At 37.5% G+C, this 20,597-nt stretch overlaps 1 protein-coding gene across 5 annotated transcripts in view; it reads right to left on the minus strand.

The window, feature by feature from the left end:
- EML4 (EMAP like 4) overlaps window positions 1-20,597 on the minus strand; it is a 162,718-nt gene that overhangs the window by 21,294 nt on the left and 120,827 nt on the right. For all 5 annotated transcript variants that reach the window (XM_002812091.6, XM_054547611.2, XM_054547613.2 and 2 more), the window contains 6 exons: window positions 17,236-17,370; window positions 16,979-17,114; window positions 11,124-11,275; window positions 9,255-9,380; window positions 9,038-9,169; window positions 7,930-7,997 (listed from right to left, as the gene is read on the minus strand). In XM_002812091.6, the coding sequence (XP_002812137.2) occupies window positions 7,930-7,997; window positions 9,038-9,169; window positions 9,255-9,380; window positions 11,124-11,275; window positions 16,979-17,114; window positions 17,236-17,370 (749 nt within the window). The remainder of the gene's footprint in view (window positions 1-7,929; window positions 7,998-9,037; window positions 9,170-9,254; window positions 9,381-11,123; window positions 11,276-16,978; window positions 17,115-17,235; window positions 17,371-20,597) is intronic.

Here is a 20,597-nt window from a genome sequence, read left to right on the forward strand (position 1 = left end):
CCTGGCAGAGATGAGGGGTCCAGCCAGATGGTGGGGGGGGGGCTTAGAATTTTATTTTTGATTTATAACCTATCAGTGAAATCTCTAACTAAACACATTCATAAATTTTAGTAATTTGTGAGCTATGAGCTGAAGCTTCCAGGAAGCTAACCGAATTTTGTCATCTACTCAGGTAAGATAAATATCTTTTATATGTGAATACTTGAGTTTAAATGCTAATAAGCAGGAAAACTGGCACTTTGAAGCCACATGCTTCATGTTTACCAATTATTTTCATTTCAAAAAGTGCATAGGAAGGCCGGGCATGGTGCCTCATGTCTGCAATCCTAGCACTCTGGGAGGCCGACGCAGGAGGATCACTTGAACACAGGAATTCAAAACCAGACTGGGCAATGTAGCGAGACCTCATCTCTGTTTTATTTTAAAATAACATTAAAAGTAAAATATAAAATAAAAAAAAGCACATAAGACATATACTTTATTGCAACTGGACAGTACCCATAGGTTATGTTTCTTCTGAGAATGTAACTCATTAACCAATTTTTATGAGTATCCCTCTGAAATTCTTCTGGGCCTAGAAATGCCAAAGCTGATGCCAAGTGCCTTTTTAGAGTAAGGGAACAAAATAATATCCCAATTCAGACTGAACTGACACACCAAAATGACAAGATACAGAACTGCTCTGTATCAGGTGAGTTTTTAATGCGTTTATGGAAACTTTATGACACTCTCATGCATTTAAAAATTATTACCTTTTTTTTTTTTGAGACAGGGTCTCGCTCTGTTGCCCAGGCTGGAGTGCAGTTTACTGCAGCCTCAACCTCCCAGGCTCTCAGGTGAGCCTCCCACCTTAGCCTCCCGAGTAGCTGGGACCAAAAGCATGTGCTACCATACCTGGCTAATTTTTTGTAGAGGAGGGTTTTTGCCATGTTGCTGGTCTCGAACTCCGAGGCTCAAGCAATCCTCCCACCTTGGCCTCCCAAAGTGCTGGGATTACAGGTGTGAGCACCGCACCAGCCCAATTTTTATTTTGGAGAAGCCCCAACTAATACTGTTTTAAGACTGTTTCAAAGTCAGTTTAATCTTCCTAGGACAACTATGTAATTTTATCTCTTTGGACACTCCCTGAGAATGTAATGAAACCCTGGAGTGTCTGTTTTGGTAAAATGTGTAGAAACCTAAAACTCTTAAAGTCATTTACTGGTTAGAGATAGTGACTATCAAAAAAGAAACCAAAAAACCCCCACCAAAACCGTGCCTAAGTTTTCTATTTCTTTAATTATTAATACATTATTAGACACTAATTCTTCTACTTTTGGTAAATCATTTTTAGTAGTAATTCAGTGTTTGTTATTAAAGATATACAACTTCCATATATAATTTTGGATTCTCACCCCTTTTCATTGCAAGGACTATGTTTTACCTTCAGAAAAGACTTTTGGGCTCAGAGGCTCATCTCTAACAACAAATCCTCTAGCCAAGGGGATTTTCTACAAATTAAAATTTTTTTTAAATTTCACTCCTGGCTTCAAGAGATCTTCCTGCCTGGGCCTTCGGCCTAAGCCACCATGATGGCCAAATAAATATTTAAGTTTTTACTATTTCATTGTATTCTTATTCTAGTCTAGAGTATATACATTAGAACCAAACCTCTGGCTGGGTGTGGTGGCTCATGCCCGTAATTCCAGCACTGTGGGAGGCTGAGACAAGCAGATCACTTGAGGTCAAGAGTTCAAGACCAGCTTGACCAACATGGTGAAACCCTGTCTCTACTAGAAATACAAAAATTAGCCAGGCATGGTGGTGCACGCTTGTAGTCCCAGCTACTTGGGAGGGTGAGGCATGAGAATCACTTGAATCCAGGAGGCAGAGGCTGCAGTGAGCTGAGACTGCGTCACTGCACTCCAGCCTGGGAGACAGAGCAAGACTCTGCAAAAGGGAAAAGGGAAGGGGAAGGGAAAGGGGAATGGGAAGGGGAAGGGGAGAAAGGAAGAAAGATCCATTAGGCCTTACAGAATCCCATAATGATTACAACTATGGTACTGGCATAAGCACAGATATATATATATGTGTGTGTATATATATATATGTGTATATATATATGTGTGTGTATATATATGTGTGTGTATACATATATATGTGTGTGTATATATATGTGTATATATGTGTGTGTATATATGTGTGTGTATATATGTGTGTGTATATATGTGTGTGTGTGTGTATATATGTGTGTGTGTGTGTGTGTATGTATATATATATATAAATGGAACAGAATTCAAAGTCCAGAGAAAATCTCATACATCTTTGGTCAATTTATTTTCAAAAACGGTGCCAATACTATTCAATGGAGAAAGAAAAGTCTTTTCAACAAATGGTGCTGTAACTGAATATCCACATACAAAAGAATGAAGTTAGACACCTACTGGGCCATACTATATATGAAGATTAACTCAAGACAAATTGGAGACCTAAAGGTAAGAGCTAAAATATAAAACTCTTAGAAGAAAACATAGAAGTAAATATTTATGCCCAAGAAACAAGAGAAAGAACAGATAAACTAAACTACATCAAAACTTAAAACTCTGGTGGTATTAACAACATCAAGAAAGTGAAAAGACCACCCTCAGAATGAGAAAAATATTTGAAAAAGATCTATAAGGAACTGTATCCAGAATACATAAAAAAACTCTTACAAGAACAGACAACCCAATTCAAAGATGGGCACAGGATTTCAACATACATTTCTCTAAAGAGGATATACAAGTGGCCAATAAGTACTTGAAGAAATGCTCATCATTAGCCATCAGAGAAATGCAAATCAAAAGCATAATGAAAAACTACTTCACACCCACGAGGATGGCTATAATCAAAACACAGATAATATGTACTGGCAAGGATGTGGAGAAACTGAAACCCTCACACATTGCTGGTAGAATCATAAGACAATATGGCTGCTGTGAAAAAGTTTGGTAGTTCCTAAAAAAAAAAAAAAATTTTTTTTTTTTTTGTGGTGGTTGTTTTGGTTTTGAGAAAGGGTCTCGCTCTGTCATCCAGGCTGGAGTGCAGTGGTGCCATCATAGCTCACTATGATAGCCTCAACCTCCCAGATTCAAATTATCCTCCCACCTCAGGCTCCTGAGTAGCTGGGACCACAGGCACGCGCCACCATGCCTGGCTAATTTTTTTTTTATTTTTTGTAGAGGCAAGGTCTTGCTATATTGCCCAGGCTGGTCTCGAACTCCTAGGCTCAAGTGATCCTCCTGCTTCAGCCTCCCAAAGTGTGGGGATTACAGGTGTGAGCCATTGTGCCTGGCCTTAAAATGTTAAACATGGAGTTTTAACCCAACAATTCTACTCCCTTATAACCCAGAGAGCTGAAAACATATATCCACTCTAAAGCTCGTATATGAATGTATGTAGCAGCATTATTCATAGTAGCCAAAAAGTGGAAATAACCCCTATGTCCATCAGTTGATGAAGGTGGTATATCCATACAACGGAATGTTATTTGGCCATAATACATGCTATATATGAAGTACTCAACGTGGATAAACCTTGAAAACATTAACTGAAAGAAGCTAATCACTAAACTTCACGTTATATGATTCATTCCATTTATAGAAAATGCCCAGAATAGAAAACCTACAAAAACAGAAAGTGGGTCACAGTTGCCTAGAGTAAGGGGGAGGTGGGTGGGGTCATGGGGAATGACTATTAATGGGTACAGGATTTCTTCCTGGGTTAAAAATTGTTCTGAAATTAGACTGTGAGGATAGCTGCACAACCCTGTAAACTTACTGAATTATATATCTTAAATCAGTGAATTTTATAGTATGTGAATTATTTTTTATTTCTTTTTTTGGGGGGGGTATGTGAATTATATCTCAAGAAAGTTGTTAAAAAGAATCCTTTCTATGTGGAGCATTAACTTTTGTTTTTTGTTTTGAGACAGTGCCCAGGCTGGTGTGCAGTGGCGTGATCTCAGTTCACTGCAACCTCTGCCTCCTGGGATCAAGCAATCCTCCTGCCTCAGCCTCCCGAGTAGCAGGGACTACAGGTGCACACACCACCATGCCTGGCTAATTTTAAAATTTTTCTTGTAGAGACAGGGTTTTGCCATGTTGCCCAGGCCGGTTTCAAACTCCTGGGCTCGAGCAATCCACCTGCCTTGGCCTCCTCCCAAAGTGCTGGGATTACAGGCATGAGCCACTGTGCCCAGCAGCATTAATGTGTTAAGGAAGTACTATGTCCACTTAAGGTTACACGTTTAATTTTTTTCTCTTAAAATTACATTAATAATACATTATTTTAAAATGATAATTGTACTTATTTGATGCTTTATTCACACTGTGCTTACTCTTTGGTTACATGAAGTAGAAGATATCTAGATCTGGACATGAAGACATCATTACATTTTTTTTACTAGTCACTTTTTTTGGATCATGCACAACTTGGACATGTGTTGCATTCTACTAGAAAAATGTCCTTGGCTGGGCGTGGTGGCTCACGCCTGTAATCCCAGTACTTTGGGAGGCCCAGGCAAGGTGATCACTTGAGGCCAGGGGTTCCAGACCAGCCTGGCCAACATGGCGAAACCCTGTCTCTACTAGAAATACAAAAATTAGCTGGGTATGTTGGTTGGCACCTGTAATCCCAGCTACTCAGGAGGCTGAGGCTAGAGAATCGCTTGAGCCTGGGAGGCAGAGGTTACAGTGAACTGAGATCATGCCATTGCACTCCAGCCTGGGTGAAAGAGGGAAACTGTCTCTAAATAAGTAAATAAATAAAAATAAAAATAAATAAATAAAATAAAATAAAAATTTCCTAACCCTAGGTGTGACTTTTTTCAGGCTTAGAGTCAGTGATAATAATAGAATGGCTACATTAAGATTTTTCCATTTTAGACAATACATTCAGGTATTCATAGATCCAAGGCAAAAATAAAAACAAATGAGAAAGTTCCCCAAGGATCAACAGAACCTAACCAGATCTGAAACCAAAGACAGGAGTTACATACAGAATGAACACGGACAACTACATCTCCCCTAGATTCTAATCAATCCCCAAATGGACTGCCAGCACTTTCAATTTAGTTATCACATCACTCTCATTTATGAAGTGTTTTCTACTTACAACTCCAAGAGAAACCAATTGGCTTAACTTTAGTTTGTCACTAAAATTGAGTGACTTTCCATTTTAAGCTTGTCAATGATGACTTCACAGCTATGTAAATGTCGGAAAGTAATTTCAGTGAGTGTTTCAGAACAATTTTCCTTACAAATTGGAGCTGTGTATGTATATTTGTAAACACACAGTGTTTTCTTCAACCAAGCAGTTTATCTTCATGATTCAAACCCCGCTAGCCTTACAATCGCCCATTTAGTGTTTAACTCCCTTGTATACATAGTATGCTTTAACAATGTCAATCAGTGATTTAGTTGTCAAAGATAAACCTTCCTAACAATATTTCTAAGTAATGCTGTAAATACCTCAAAGAGTATTGTTGGATTAGAGGAAAGGACAAGCTTTGGAACCATGCAGAACCTGAGCTCAATCACAGGTAACAGAACTCTATGGGTCTTGGTTTCCTGTCTGTGCAATCATGATATTAATAAACACTTTGTTACATTCTTGTGAAGATTAAGAGTAACATATAAAAAGAATTTAGCAGCCAGGCGCAGAGGCTCACACCTGTAATCCTAGCACTTTGGGAGGCTGAGGCGGGCGGATCACGAGGTCAGATTGAGACCATCCTGGCTAACATGGTGAAACTCTGTCGCTACTAAAAACACCAAAAAAAAAAAAAAAATTAGCTGGGTGTGGTGGTGGGGCGCCTGTAGTCCCAGCTACTTTGGAGGCTGAGGCAGGAGAATGGCGTGAACCTGGGAAGCAGAACTTGCAGTGAGCCGAGATCGTGCCACTGCACTCCAGCTTGGGTGACAGAGTGAGACTCTATCTCAAAAAAAAAAAAAAAAAAAAAGCATTTAGCACAAGGTCATCAGACACTGAATAAATGATATCTCTTACTTTTATTATTTCAAGGACTTTAGCATTTGTGATATCTGTTTAGCTGCCAAAAATAAAGATCTGAAGTGAATTCCTTTGTGGTTTTCTGAAAACTAGATCAGCACTACACCTCAGATGGTTTCCTATGTGCTTAACAACAATTTTTTTTGGTTGAAGAAAATAATTTCCTCCAAATCCTACAGTGACCTGTCATGTGTCTTTCTCAAAGAGAATGGGCCAAACTCGGTCCAAATGGACAAATGTCCAAGTCTAAGTGCTTTTAAACCTCATAACGATCTATTACTAACATGTGTTTTGGGGAAGATCTGAGCTAGCCTTCTGTATTTGCAAGGTATCACCAATTGCTCTCTCAAGCAGCCTAATTCTAAAATTCAATGATTTCACTCAATAGCATCTCTAGTTTCACATTCATAATTCAATTATCTTTAAAGACCTATTTCTCCATTATTCTGAAAGATTCTGCAGCACTATATGTAAGAAGAAATTGGAATGTTTTCACATTTCAGGTGTTAATTTGTATCTAACAGCCAGAAGAAAAAATTGCTATAAAAAAACCCCTCTAAATGACTAAATTTAGTTAGAATTAAATGAATTAGTTGGTTTAAAGTATTTAAGTCTTATATAGAAACAAAAATATTTATATAAGCGTGTTCACAATAGTCTCACCCCATTAAAAATCAGCATTCCACATTTTTTAATGAGTTTAATTTTGGGAAAACTGACTTCATGTTTTTCTTTGTCTCCTTAAAAAATGTGAGGAGGACTACTTACTAGCAGAGGCAATAAAGTTGAGTCAATTAAAGATATATAAATCATAAACGTTAACCTTAGAAAGGTACTACACAAGGTCTGCAAGACAGGTCTTAAATTATTTTAGAAAATATATCTTTATTATATATCTGCGTAGCATTTAAAAAAAGACAGGATGGCAAAAGGTATAGCACAAACAACTTATAAATGCTCAATGGTGTTACATCAGCTTCAAATCCTTCCCCTGCATAAAAGATGAAGAGAGAAATTTTCTGACTGTTCTAATTTCACAAAGGAAAAGTCAAATCTGCAACTCCTTTTCAATGAAGCCTATAATGACTACTCTATCATTTTGCAACTGCACTCCCTCTTAATATCCCATCATTTTCCCTATCCTCACATGGTTCTTAACATTTTCTAATATAATTCGTGATAATGTTTATTTTTATTTTTTATTTTTTGTAGAGATGGGGTCTCACCCAGGCTGGTCTCAAACTCCTGGCCTCAAGCGATCTTCCTGCCTCAGCCTCCCAAAGCACTGGAATTACTGGCGTGGGCTACTGCAACTCGCCTTATTTTATTATTATTTTTTTTTTGAGATGGAGTCTTGCTCTGTTGCCCATGCTGGAGTGCAGTGGCACAATCTCGGCTCACTGCAACCTCTGTCTCCCAGGTTCAACTGATTCTCCTGCCTCAGCCTCCCGAATAGCTGGGATTACAGATGTGCGCCACTACGCCTAATTTTTGTATTTTTAGTAGCGATGGGGTTTCGCCACATTGGCCAGGCTGGTTTCGAACTCCTGACCTCAGGTGATCTGCCCACCTTGGCCTCCCAAAGTGCTGGGATTACTGTGCCTGGCTGCATCAGGGCTTATTTTTTATTCTGTCCCATACCCACTAAAATGTGGGCTTCACAGGGCAGGAATTTTTGTTTTGTTTTCTGATGTATTCTGAATACACACAATAGCATGTACCAACAGGCAGGTGCTCAATAAATAATTGAATTGTATGAATATACAAAACGGATAAGAACAACAAGCATATTAGTGTGCCACTTAAGAGATTAATTCTCCAGATCAGATTGAGAACATTCCTGAATAGCATTTAAACATCCCACCACTTCAGATTACTCAGCTCACTTAAAGACCCTACCTGCCTGAGTGCGTTCCTATGGCCACCACTGTGCCACTTGGATGAAAATCTGCACAGTGTCCTGGTTCCTAGAAAAGAGACAGACAGCTGTTGGGCAATATATGAGAAAGTCTCCCTAGATCTAAGGGGACAGTGGCAAAAACATCTGAAAATAACCTGTTTCATACAAACATAAAATTTCAATCAACTATGTAGCTAATGAGAAATACCACACAGATATGAGAGGAAAAAGAATTTCAGAGCATGAAGGGGATATGCTGGCAGAGTGGTGAGGGAAAGGGACAACCAGCTTGTGGCTAGGGAGTGGAACAATAATAAGGATAATAACAACAAACACTGATACAGTTCTTTAGCATCCACAAAGAACTTATATACACCTTTTGGGCTAGAGAAGGTGGATATCTGGGTTGGGTAGAGAGAAAATACAGTAAGAGACCACCCAGAAAGAAGACAGTAGAGCCTGTTAGTGAGCAGCACTTACTGAATCCAACTGCAATGCCACCTGAGGCACGAATATTTCCATATTAATGCTATGTAGATATGTGAAATCTTTATGATTTTACTACTGAAGCTGATGGACAAATTGAGCTTTTACGCTGCTAACTTACTTCTTTTATTTTTTATTTTTTGAGACGGAGTCTCGCTCTGTTGCCCAGGCTGGGGTGCAGTGGCGTGATCTCGGCTCACTGCAAGCTCCGCCTCCCGGGTTCATGCCATTCTCCTGCCTCAGCCTCCCAAGTAGCTGGGACTACAGGCGCTCACCACCACGCCTGGCTAATTTTTTGTATTTTTACTAGAGACAGGGTTTCACCATGTTAGCCAGGATGGTCTCAATCTCCTGACCTCGTGATCTGCCCGCCTCGGCCTCTCAAAGTGCTGGGATTACAGGCGTGAGCCACCTCGCCCGGCCTAACTTACTTCTTTAAAATCGGTTCATGTTCACACTTTAAGACTAAACACTTACACTCTTACCTCCACCCTCTATTACTAAACCGTATGTTTACATTTGGTTTGAATCAACACTTAGTCCTTTTTACTTTGCTGCTCTCAACTGCCAGTGTGAGGAGTTTCTGTGGGGAGGTTAATAATCACATCCTGCTTCACTCACATCTACCAGCCTGGTCCATTCCAGCCTGTGTTCCATTGAGTTCCACAGGCACACCTGCCTGTCCTGAGCACATGTCAAGAGCAAATCTTTGAAGGGATGTGTGGCAAGACCCCAAAGCTCATCTGTATGACCCTGAAAATGAAAGACACTCATTGTTATAAGAACCAAAGAATATCATAAAAAAAATTCAGTTAATGGTTAATATCACATAGCCTACCTGTACTTCTATTTGGAAGCCATCATTAAATGTTCCCCGTAAAATAAAGTTTCGTGATGTGCCTACTAAAAATTGATCTGCCTTTCCTTCTGCTACAGCTCTGATTGTGCCATACTGATCAGGAACCTAGAAAAAAAGTGTAAAGTCACCACATACATACTAATATGCATTAATTACTACTCGAAGCCTGCATTTATAGCTGTAAGCAATTATGAGGTAATTATGATGAAAGCCCAAATTTGAATATGGTAATCTCGTACTACTAATAATTTATTTGTCCAGACAATTACATTTTATTATACAGAAGTTATAATAATTATCAACATTCTTTGCTTCAGTTAATTTTAAATGTACATTTTATATGACTTTGGGAGTTAAGGGTTAAGAATAGGGAAAAAAGGCTGGGCATGGTGGCTCACACCTGTAATCCCAGCACATTTGGAGGCCAATGCGGGTGGATCATCTGAGGTCAGGAGTTCGAGACCAGCCTGGCCAACATGGTGAAACCCCGTCTCTACTAAAAATACAAAAATTAGCCAGGTGTGGTGGCGGGCGCCTATAATCCCAGCTACTCAGGAGGCTGAGGCAGGAGAATTGCTTGAACCCGGGAGGCAGAGGTTGCAGTTAGCCAAGACTGGGCCACTGTATTCCAGCCGGGGCGACACAGCAAGACTCTGTCTCAAAAAAAAAAAAAAAAAAAGGCAAAAAGAAGTAAGTTCTATTAGATCACATGAAATCACATGAAGAATGTGGTCGGGTTTTGTTACTTATTAGTTACATTAGTTACATTACTTTGGGTAAGTTACTTAGCCTGAGAAACATTTTCTGTAATATAAGGATAATAATACATGCCCTACCTACTCTTGATTGTTGTAAGGATCAAAATATAAAAATATTCTCACCACAAAAAAATGATAAATGCATGAGGCAACAGACATACTAACTACCCTGACTGGATTACTATACAGCATATCTGCATCAAAACATCAGATTGTATCCCATAAATATGTTCAATTACAATGTGTCAATTAAAAAAATGTAATGTGGAAGTTCTTTGTAAATTAAAAAACAATATATTGTAAAGTATAATAATAGGATTCCTTGGGAGAGCAATTTCATTTAATGCAATACATGGAACAATCTCAGTGAATGCTGTGTTAATACATTTAATAATAATCTCAAAGAATGATTCTGGAATAATGAAATTATAAATCCCACTTTATCAAGTGGGATCTAAAATTACTCCTAAAAATACAAATAACTGAACTCTAAGAGTAATCCAAATTTACATTAGAAATGGGAAAGGAAGGAGTGAACTAGATTGTATAGCTTTTAATAACAAAGGATATGAGTTATCTGTGAAGAAAATAGTGATGGAAGTTGCATTTTCAGTATGAACTGAAGGTTGCGATTAAGCAACTCTTTATTATCCATCTTCTTAGAAATAAAATCCAAGAGCAGTACTATCAGGATCCTCTTTTTAAGAGGATTTTCCAGAAGATTTTCTCTGGAAAGAATGCTACATGTAGAAAAAAAAAAACACTAAGCATAAATCCAAAATATAAATCACCAAAAAAGAGAAGAAAAATTAAATTTTGTGACATTTGCTCTGGTTTTAACAGGCAAATTATTCTACCTAATCTTTAAAATAATCTTTAAAAATATTCTTTCAAATTATTTTGTTTAATGGTCTTTTTTTTTTTCGAAAAAAGTTATCTTAAAGGCAACAACAAACTCCTTTCTTGAGGGAAGGAAATGAAATTATAAGAATTTAATAAGTTTGCCAGAAAAGTATAAGTTATCTTAATGTGGGACAAAATACCTGAGTTTAGAGTATTTAATATTTTTATATTCCGTTTCCATCCTTACCTCTATTTCTCTTTCAGGATTCAGATCATGATCCCACAGAATTATTTTTCTGTCTTTCCCTCCTCCAGTTAATAACATCCCATTTCTCATCTGACAAAGTGTGAACACACTGCCATCATGAGCTTTGATTTGTTTGCTGATTTGATATACACCTAATATGAGGGAAAAACAAAAACACTAGTGATAATACTTTTCATCAGATTTTAGTGTCTATTTGGAAGAAAACTTCAGTAGAACTAGAGTTAATGATCAGAAAGTTCATATGACGCAATCAAAAACCTATTTTCAGCAAGTCTTCTGTGCAAAGCAGGTAGTAAAGTTTAGGGTATAATACAATCTTTTGCATTTATGTCAATATTTATTTACTCTGAAAATATTTAAAAATATTTTCCTACAAAAAACCAAAGCAAAAGTAGTGGTAAATCCACAGACGAAAGGGGATATAGTATAGGTTTCAGAACTTTACTATCTCTCATAATCATCTTATATGGTAGCTAGGGTAGGTGTTACTCTTCTGATATTAGAGCTCAAGACACAAGACGTACAGGAGCAGCTTAGGGGATACCATAGTTAGCTAATAACAAAGCTGTGACTAGACTCAAGTCTCCCACCTTGATGTTTAACTTTGCAAAAACATCTTTGTTGACCTTCTGAGGTAACAGTCACAACGTCTAACGTTTTACAACCATTGTTAACCCAGAGGCCTTCTGCTGTGCCAAGGATTACTCCCCTTTATTTGCTGAGATATGGGGGCACTATGGAAGCTATTGGGACAAAGGTAGGCAATGGATATTTGCAGTGATGGCTTTTGACCTACTAGCAGAGAATAATTTCAGTATTTAAAAATTGATTCAGCTGTACCAATGTGATGGCTAAATAACAGCCCGGTTTTCTTGTATGCCCATAGCACACTTTGTTAAGTACCCAGGGAGCGACCAAGGGGGTACATAAAAGGTCTTTTAGGCAAACACATGTGGTTTTTTAATTATATTTTGCCCCCTTTTAAGGGTGAGAATAAGACGATAGTACTCATACCTTTTTCTTTGGTATTCATAAACGCCTTAGTAGAGAAGCTCTTTAGCTAGACAGGCTAGCAGAGCAAGAGTAAAGCTTTTTGGAAAATGATGTCCTACAGAATTAGTTACCAGGTTCAAAATGGGAAGGTACAACCTTATTGAAATATGGCCAAAGTAAGTCAATAAATAGCCCTTAGTCCTCTTGAAAAAATTCAGGTTTAACAACTATTCATTTTCTAAAACTGTTCCTCAACTGATGAATAGATTTTAAAAACAGTATGTCTATACAATGTGATATTACTCAGCCATAAAAAGGAATGAGGTATTGACACATGCTACCACCACATGGATGAATCTTAAAAACATAATGCTAAGTGAAGGCTGGGTGCCATGGCTCACACCTGTAATCCCAGCACTTTGGGAGGCCGAGGTGGGTGGATCACCTGAGGTCAGGGGTTTGAAACCAACCTGGCCAACATGGCAAAACACCGTCTCTACTAAAAATACAAAATTAGCCGGGCATGATGGCACATGCCTGTAATCCCAGCTACTTGGGAGGCCGAGGCAGGAGAATTGCTTGAACCTGGGAGACGGAGGTTCAGTGAGCCGAAATTGCACCACTGCACTCCAGCCCGGGCAACAAGAGTGAAACTCCGTCTCAAAAAACAAACAAAACAAACCAAAAAAACCTAAGTGAAAGAAGCAAGTCATAAAAGACCACACATTGTATGACTTCATTTATATGAAATGTCCCAAACAAGTAAATCTATAGAGACCTAAAGGAAATTGGTGGTTACCTAGGGGCTGAGGGGAGGGAGAAATAGAAAGTGACTACTAATGGGTACAGGCTTTCTTTTTGGGGTGATGAAAATGTCCTTAGGTTAGACAGTGGTGATGGCTGCACAACCTTGTAAATATACTAAAAACCACTGAACTTAAAGGCATACTTCAACAGGGTAGATTTCATGGTATGTGAATTATATCTTGAAGCTGTTACTGAGGTTGTTCTTTTTTACTCATCTATTTGAGCTGCTATTATACTTAACAAATTGACTAAAATTTCTAAGGCTTTGGCATCCTAAAAAAAATTCTGTCTCAGTTTGAGTATGCTAGTGGTACAAATACTTAATAGATGGGTATATATGGCAGGGACACAGGAAAGGGCTTGCTTGATTTGGAGGAGAGCTTGCCCAATTCAGTAGAGCTGGAAGTAGAACTCCAACAAACTTGCTGTTCAGGTCAACTGTCTCCACTTACATCAACATTTATCATCTAAAAATACCTTAAAAATTGAACAACACAACTGTGTTCAGTGGGATAGGCAGACAAGTATCTATCTCTGTTCTGATGTTACCACGAGAGAGAGGACACCTGAGAGATGAGAATTTTCTGAGAGTACTACTGGCTTTATTTGGATATTAAAAATAGAGAAAAGCAAATTTTAGGCTTATTTCCCTATGCATGGTCAAACTAACAAGAGTAGCCTGAAGGTATCATGTAAGAAAACACAAAAAGCAGAGGTGTGGGAGTTTCATAGTTCTCTATCAGAATGTAAGAAAATAAAGTTTTTGTATGCTTTCCGTTTAAGTCTGCTTTCCGTATTTCTAAACATGACAAAAACCTTGTTAAACACTTAAAATCCTCCCAGAATGATGGAAAACTGGAAAAAAAAAATGAAGAAAAAAATGCTTCATCAGAAATAAAAACACTCTATATAGTGATCAAGTCAGTGAGTCCTTCTCACCCCAGGAAAGTTATTTCCTGAGGTGGACCTAGGATTGATTTAGCTTAAAAAATTTAGTGTTTCCAATTTAAACAAATTATCAGAGTTTCCTTTATATAGTATTTACCTATAAAACAAATTTATAGCCAAAGATGTCTTTCTTATGGGCCTGTATTTCTGATATTCCAGTTGCCAAATGATGTTTGAAATCCCTGCCAAGGAAAATAATTATCCTTGAATTAAAAAAACCTACTCTGCCTTCAGGCTTACTCATATGGTCACGCCCATCCAAACTTAATCACAAATCTCATCCTTTCTTCTCATCTCTAATAGACACAAAGCTTCCATAAAAAGCAAGTTTACACTGCCTGCCAAATAAAGATGTCTGGAAGGCTTTCTGTGCCTGTTTAAAGAATCAAATATTAGGGAGACTTTGAAATTTATGTTGTATTCTTAGCAACTGGGCCCATTTGATTATTTGGAGAACACATAAAATGGCAGTGTTTCTTAGCTCCTTTGCAAGACTTAAGAATGGTGAACATTTTAATGGTTCTGTAGATACTCTCAACTTCCACTTACCCACTTAAAAGATTACAAATTATTTTGCATAAGAATAATTTCAATCTATTTCATATGTGTAGGAAATAAATAACGAATATCTCATACCTACTTAAGAAACAGAAAATATTAATTACTTTGAAGATTCCCATTAATTCATGTTTAAGGAAGAAATGGTTTGGAAACAAGAAAAAAATATATAAGAGCACTTTTAAGACATAAAGTACAGTTTTGGTTTGTCTCCTATTACAAAAGTAAAAGGATTAGTTGTGAAATTATACTTCTGCCATCCAAAAATCTCCTTTTATCAGAAGGATGTCACAGTACACTCAAATTTTGGTTGGTAAGACTGCCACAGGTGCAGAAATGTCATAGTTGGGAATATGTAAATTGGATCTACTGAAATCTGGGGGCAAGAATTAAAAAATGGAAACTGTGGGCACTTATTCTGGTCTGGACTTCCATTTATTTCACTGCACTCACCAAATTCTTCCCAGCCAATTGAAAACCTCAAATTCTTAGCAACTTTGCCCATAATAGGGTTAGTCATGTGGCAAAGTACAACACAGGCCATTTCATGTGCCCAGCAATTTACAAGATTGGATTTCCTGTTTCCTGTTTGTGCATATGTGGAGAGGTTAAGCCACAAATTTTTCAAAGACCAAAATAAAAACCTCTGAACCTCTTCTTCCTGTCCCCAACCTGAACACAAATATTAAGGCTAACAAAAGGGTATATTTATACACAAATTCTGCTCAGTGTTGGAGATTCGTGAACAATTTAAAAGTCACTCTTTTAATACACTATGCTGTTCCTGGCATTTCTGATACTAAGTAAATGTGCCCAGGAAAGAAAAATAAGAAAAAAAGAAAAGAGAAATAAATGGGAAAAGTAGTTGATAATATATTGTTGTTGTAACTCTATTTTTTAAGAACCCTCAACCCACTGCCATTCTTCTTGCATGTAAATTTTGAACCTAAACTGAACGAAAGAGGCTAAGAATATATGGCCAATGACTGAGATACGAGTCAACGGTAATACAATTTAAGGCTTCTTGTTTTAAACTTCTTAATATGTCTAATTCAATTCAACTGCCAAGCTTAGAAATTCAGGTGAATGGATTTGAAAAACATTTAATTAAAACATTAATTTAGTACAGATGGTCCCTGACTTATGATGGTTCAATTTATTATTTTTTGACATTATGATAGATTTATCGGGATATAATGCCACCCAGAAGTCAAGGAGCATCTGAATATCTGTCCTAAAAAATACAGTATAAAACTCTGTGCAGTCATAAGAAAATAGTAATGTGAAATTTAAATTCCACATTTCGGTGAAAACAGTGCTTTCATCAATACTACTCAACGTTTACTCCTACATTGATACCCAAAGTTAAGATGAAAGTTATTTCCTTAATGTTTGATAAATAGTTTTCAAACAGCTAATAGCAAATGCCAGACACTGTGCTAGCCCAGGGAAAGCTTATTGGGGAAGGCAGATAGTAAATCAGGTCTTTCTGAGCACATGAACAGGGATTCCCTTATTCATAAATCACTTATGGTGATTTTCATGGTCTGATGCAAGGACTCCAGAGAGAGAGAGGTAAGGAATTGTTCCAGTGTGTTTAGGGGAGGCAAATGAACAAGAGAAAGGACATGTTGCCCTGCCAATCCCCAGGGGAAATGGCTCAGAAAACTCAGGGTGATTTCCCCATTACCTCCTTTCTTACTTTTTTTTTGGTGAATTATCAAGGACTGGATGACCTAGCTAGTTCTATTTCTACTGTTACCACCTGTTGCTGCTAAAAATCTCTCTCTTCTGGCCCACTGGTTTTAAAACCAGGTCTCCAATTTTTCTCTTAGAACCTCCTACTCTGAAGGAAGTACACGGTACTCTGAACATTTTTTTCAAAGTTTGATTATTCTTAAATAGTAAGGAAAAACGGGGTTTTAAAAAGGTTATTTTCCATGTCCTTCCTCTAAGTTTTTTCATTTACCATAGAAAAGGGCAAAGAGGACCTGTATATTTGGGTGCAAATAAAACTTAAGAATAAAATAAATCTGTGTTTTTTAGAAAAACTGATTTGAGGTAAAGCTGAATGGATGCCAAGGACCCCTACACTAAGGTTGGGAAGAAGGGCTGCAGTGAGGAAAAGAAAAAGGAGAAGTGGATTGAACTATGAGTTTATTCCTTTTTTCTCTCCTCTCCCATTTTATCACATGGCCATGCATTCTGCCCTAACAGATATCCCAGAACCAGCTCAGGGGAAAGTGAGCCTTTATACTTTTTAAACTAACATATATCCATATCATTTCTAATTATTAACTTCCTAAAGGGAATGGTTCATTACAGTCAAATGTGGGTTATATAAGCTTAACAAATAACTGGATAAATAATTTCATTAAAAAAAGATTATGAAGAATGCTGAAAACAAAAGGTATGTTGCTGACTTGCTCATATTGTTACACTGCAGCTCTCTCCTGGTCTAAGAGATGGGACTGAAAGAGCACTATGTGAGAATTATAAGAAATGAGTTTAACATAAGAATACTGTACCTTTAGGTCCTTTCCCAGGTGTGGGCTCTACAGTAGTTTTGCTCCATATAAGCATGACTCCACCTGAGTCTCCAGTAAGAACATCTCCATTCCCCAAGAATGCTAAACACTGCACAAATTTTGGCTTTTCATATTTCTACAAGGAAACAATGAAAATTTTCAATTTTCTTTTTGCCATGACAACTTGATGCTTATTAAACAATTTCAAAAATTAAAGTTTTATAAACCTAATGACATTAAAATAATCTGATTCTTACCCCAAAAATTCCCTGTTTTCTTGTTAGTGAATTGCCACTCCAGGTCCAGAAGAAAATATGAGATTTACCGCATGTAATTATGGTATTTGCATCCGTTGGGTGAAACTCCACAGCCAAAACAACTTCATTTGTTGTCTATGAAAAGGGAAATAAAGCTTTAGATGAATGTATATCGTTATCTCCTTCAAGTATCAATTCAATTACTGCTACTTACAATTAATGGTACGGAAAGATTTTGAGAAAATGCCTCTTCTAAGATAATTTTCCTGAAAAATTTTGATAATGTATTTTTGGGATGATGTAAATTTGATGTCCTTGTATTATTATATAACCTTTTATGCTATTTATAAAAACTTTGCATTAGAAAGACACTTATATGAATACCTTTAACTTCTTGCACATGCCAGAAAAGTACACTTAAAACTATCAAATTTAAGAGCAATGTACATTCTTTCTTCAAGACACTGCTATTTGTATTAAAAGAAAAAAAAAAGAAAGTCTTATCTTTCTTTGTACTATTATTATGGAGCATTCATTCACGCAACAATTTTTTTTTTTTTTTAGATGTAGTCTTGCTCTGTCACTCCGGCTAGAGTGCAAATGGAGTGATCTCGGCTCACGGCAACCTCTGCCTCCAGAGTTCAAGTGATTCTCCTGCCTTAGCCTCCCCAGTAGCTGGGACCACAGGCGCCCGCCACCATGCCCAGCTAAGTTTTGTATTTTCAGTAGAGACATGGTTTTACCATGTTGGCTAGGCTGGGCTCAAACTCCTGACCTCAAGTCATCCGCCCACCTCAGCCTCCCAAAGTGCTGGGATTACAGGCATGAGCCATTGCGCCCAGCCTCAACAAAATGTTTAGAGATTAGGATTAATTTAGAGATATGACCTTCAGGCTGAACCTTTAAAAAGTAGATTTAGAATGGTCACTACTGATTCCTACAGAAATTAAAACAAAAACATTCCCAGAGAGCTTTTATGCTCTTTTTCCTCAAAAAATCTAGCAAAGACAGGCATTAAGTTTAAAAGATTTATGGTGGACTAGGAAGAATACAAGCATGACACTCAAGAAGAAATTACTAGTTTTTTCATTAAAATGATTTCAATTGAGGATATTATTCTAAAACAGTGTATTTCTATAATTTCAGTAAATCATAATTCTCACTAAATTGTTACTTTATAGTAAAATCATCTACTCAAACTTAACAGTGAGGTGAAACCTACCTACATGCCTGTAAAGCTACTTATTATTAGCTAGTGTTTATTTACAGGGTGATCATTAATGTCCACTTTTTAACTTAGCAAAGAACTTTACGTGTACGGAAGCATTTCCTTTTGGCAAAACAACATGGGCCGGGCGTGGTGGCTCACGCCTGTAATCCCAACACTTTGGGAGGCTGAGGCGGGTGGATCACGAGGTCAGGAGTTCAAGATCAGCCTGGCCAAATTGGTGAAACCCCGTCTCTACTAAAAATACAAAAAATTAGCCGGGCGTGGTGGTGGGCGCCTTTATCCCAGCTACTTGGGAGGCTGAGGCAGAGAACTGCTTGAACCCCGGAGGCAGGGACTGCAGTGAGCTGAGACTGCACCACTGCGCTCCAGCCTGGGTGACACAGTGAAACTGTCTCAAAACAAAACAAAACCATGATAAAGATGATAGTCTTATGAGCCGTGTTAAAAATAATAAATTTTATGTTATACTAATAAAATGACACTTGAAAGCGCTGTTGTAAATTCTTTTTTTTTCCCCCATAGTTCCAATATTTCCATGAGTTTTACATTTCTGTTACTTAACATTTGGGCTTAAGGGCCTTTGCATAAGCACATAAATAAAATTCAACTAATAAAATCTAATCTAGGCCAGGTGTTGTGGCTTATGCCTGTAATCCCAATGCTTTGGGTGGCCAAGGTGGGAGGACTGCTGAGGCCAGGAGTTAGAGATCGATCAGCCTGTGCAACACATAGTGAGACCTGTCTCTACGAAAAGTAAATTAGCCGGCATGGTGGCGCGCGCTGTAGTCTTAGCTACTTGGGAGGCTGAGGCTGGAGGATTCATTTGAGCCCAGGAGTTTGAGGTTGCAGTGAGCTGTGAGTAAGCCACTGCACTCCAGCCTGGGTGAAGCGTGAGACCCTGACCAAAAAAAGAAAAAAAAAAAAGTTGAAGATAAAGTACAGCACATCTTGCTTGTTATATAATTTTCCACAGTGATTGAGTAGTATAGAACTATATACATATTTAGCAAGTCTAAGTAAAGTTTAAAGATTGACTGAACAGTCTTTACTTCTCACTCAGACAAATCAAAACTACATGACAGTTAAATCTTAGGCCAAATTAAGATGATCAAAGGGTTGTAAAACTAACTACAAATATTCCCAGCATACCCATCATGCTAGTGATAAGACAGTCAAGATATAAACTGAAGAACTCTATGAGTTTAAATCACTTTGCATATGAGTATTGCCTTACAGGATATATCCTTTCAACTTTTTATTGATATATATTATATATATATATATATGCACACAGATTTTAAGTACATAGCTCAATTAAGTTTTATAAATTGAAAACATCGCTATTCAGCATTCAGAACAAGAAACAAAACATTACTAACATTCCATAAATACCCTAGATCCCCTTTCCAGTCACTATCCCTTTCCCCTATTTAACCATTATCCTGACCTCTTAGCAGCAAAGATTATTTTTCTCTGTTTCATTCAAATGGAATTATACACAATGCATTCCTTCATGTCTGGGTTATTTTGTTAACATTTCATTTGTAAGATCCATTTGTGTTGGTGCATATAGTTGTACCCTGTTCATTCTATTTGCTCTACTGCATTCTTTTGTATGAAAATATCACATTATTGACTTATCCATTCTCCTGCTGATGGGCAGGGTAGTTTCCATGTTTTTGGCTACCATAAACAGCACTGCTATTTGCCTTGTAGCAAACACATGCATATATTTCTGCGGAGATGAAAAATTTGCGCCAGAGGCATGCATATGTTCGACTTTAGGTTATGTCAAATAGTGTTCTGAAATTCACTAAATTGTTCCTAAATTCACTAAGGAACAATTCACAAAGTTCCTAAATTCACTAAAATTTATCTTTCTGCTCTAAAAGTGTCCCTTCCTCCATGTCCCACAAAACTCCCATAATTCAGAATACAGTTGCCAACGCCTAAGAACTGAAGAGATAATATGGCTATTATCAACTTATATGACCAGCAGCACTGTGTGAGAGTTCCAGTTACTTTGCCTCCTCACCAACCTTAGTATTTTTGTCTTTTTCATGTAAGATATTTTGGTAGGTGCATAGTGGTATTGCACTTGGGTTTTAATTTTAATTTCTTTGATAATTAA

Source organism: Pongo abelii, chromosome 12 (genome assembly GCF_028885655.2).
Source record: "Pongo abelii isolate AG06213 chromosome 12, NHGRI_mPonAbe1-v2.0_pri, whole genome shotgun sequence".
NCBI lineage: Eukaryota > Metazoa > Chordata > Mammalia > Primates > Hominidae > Pongo > Pongo abelii.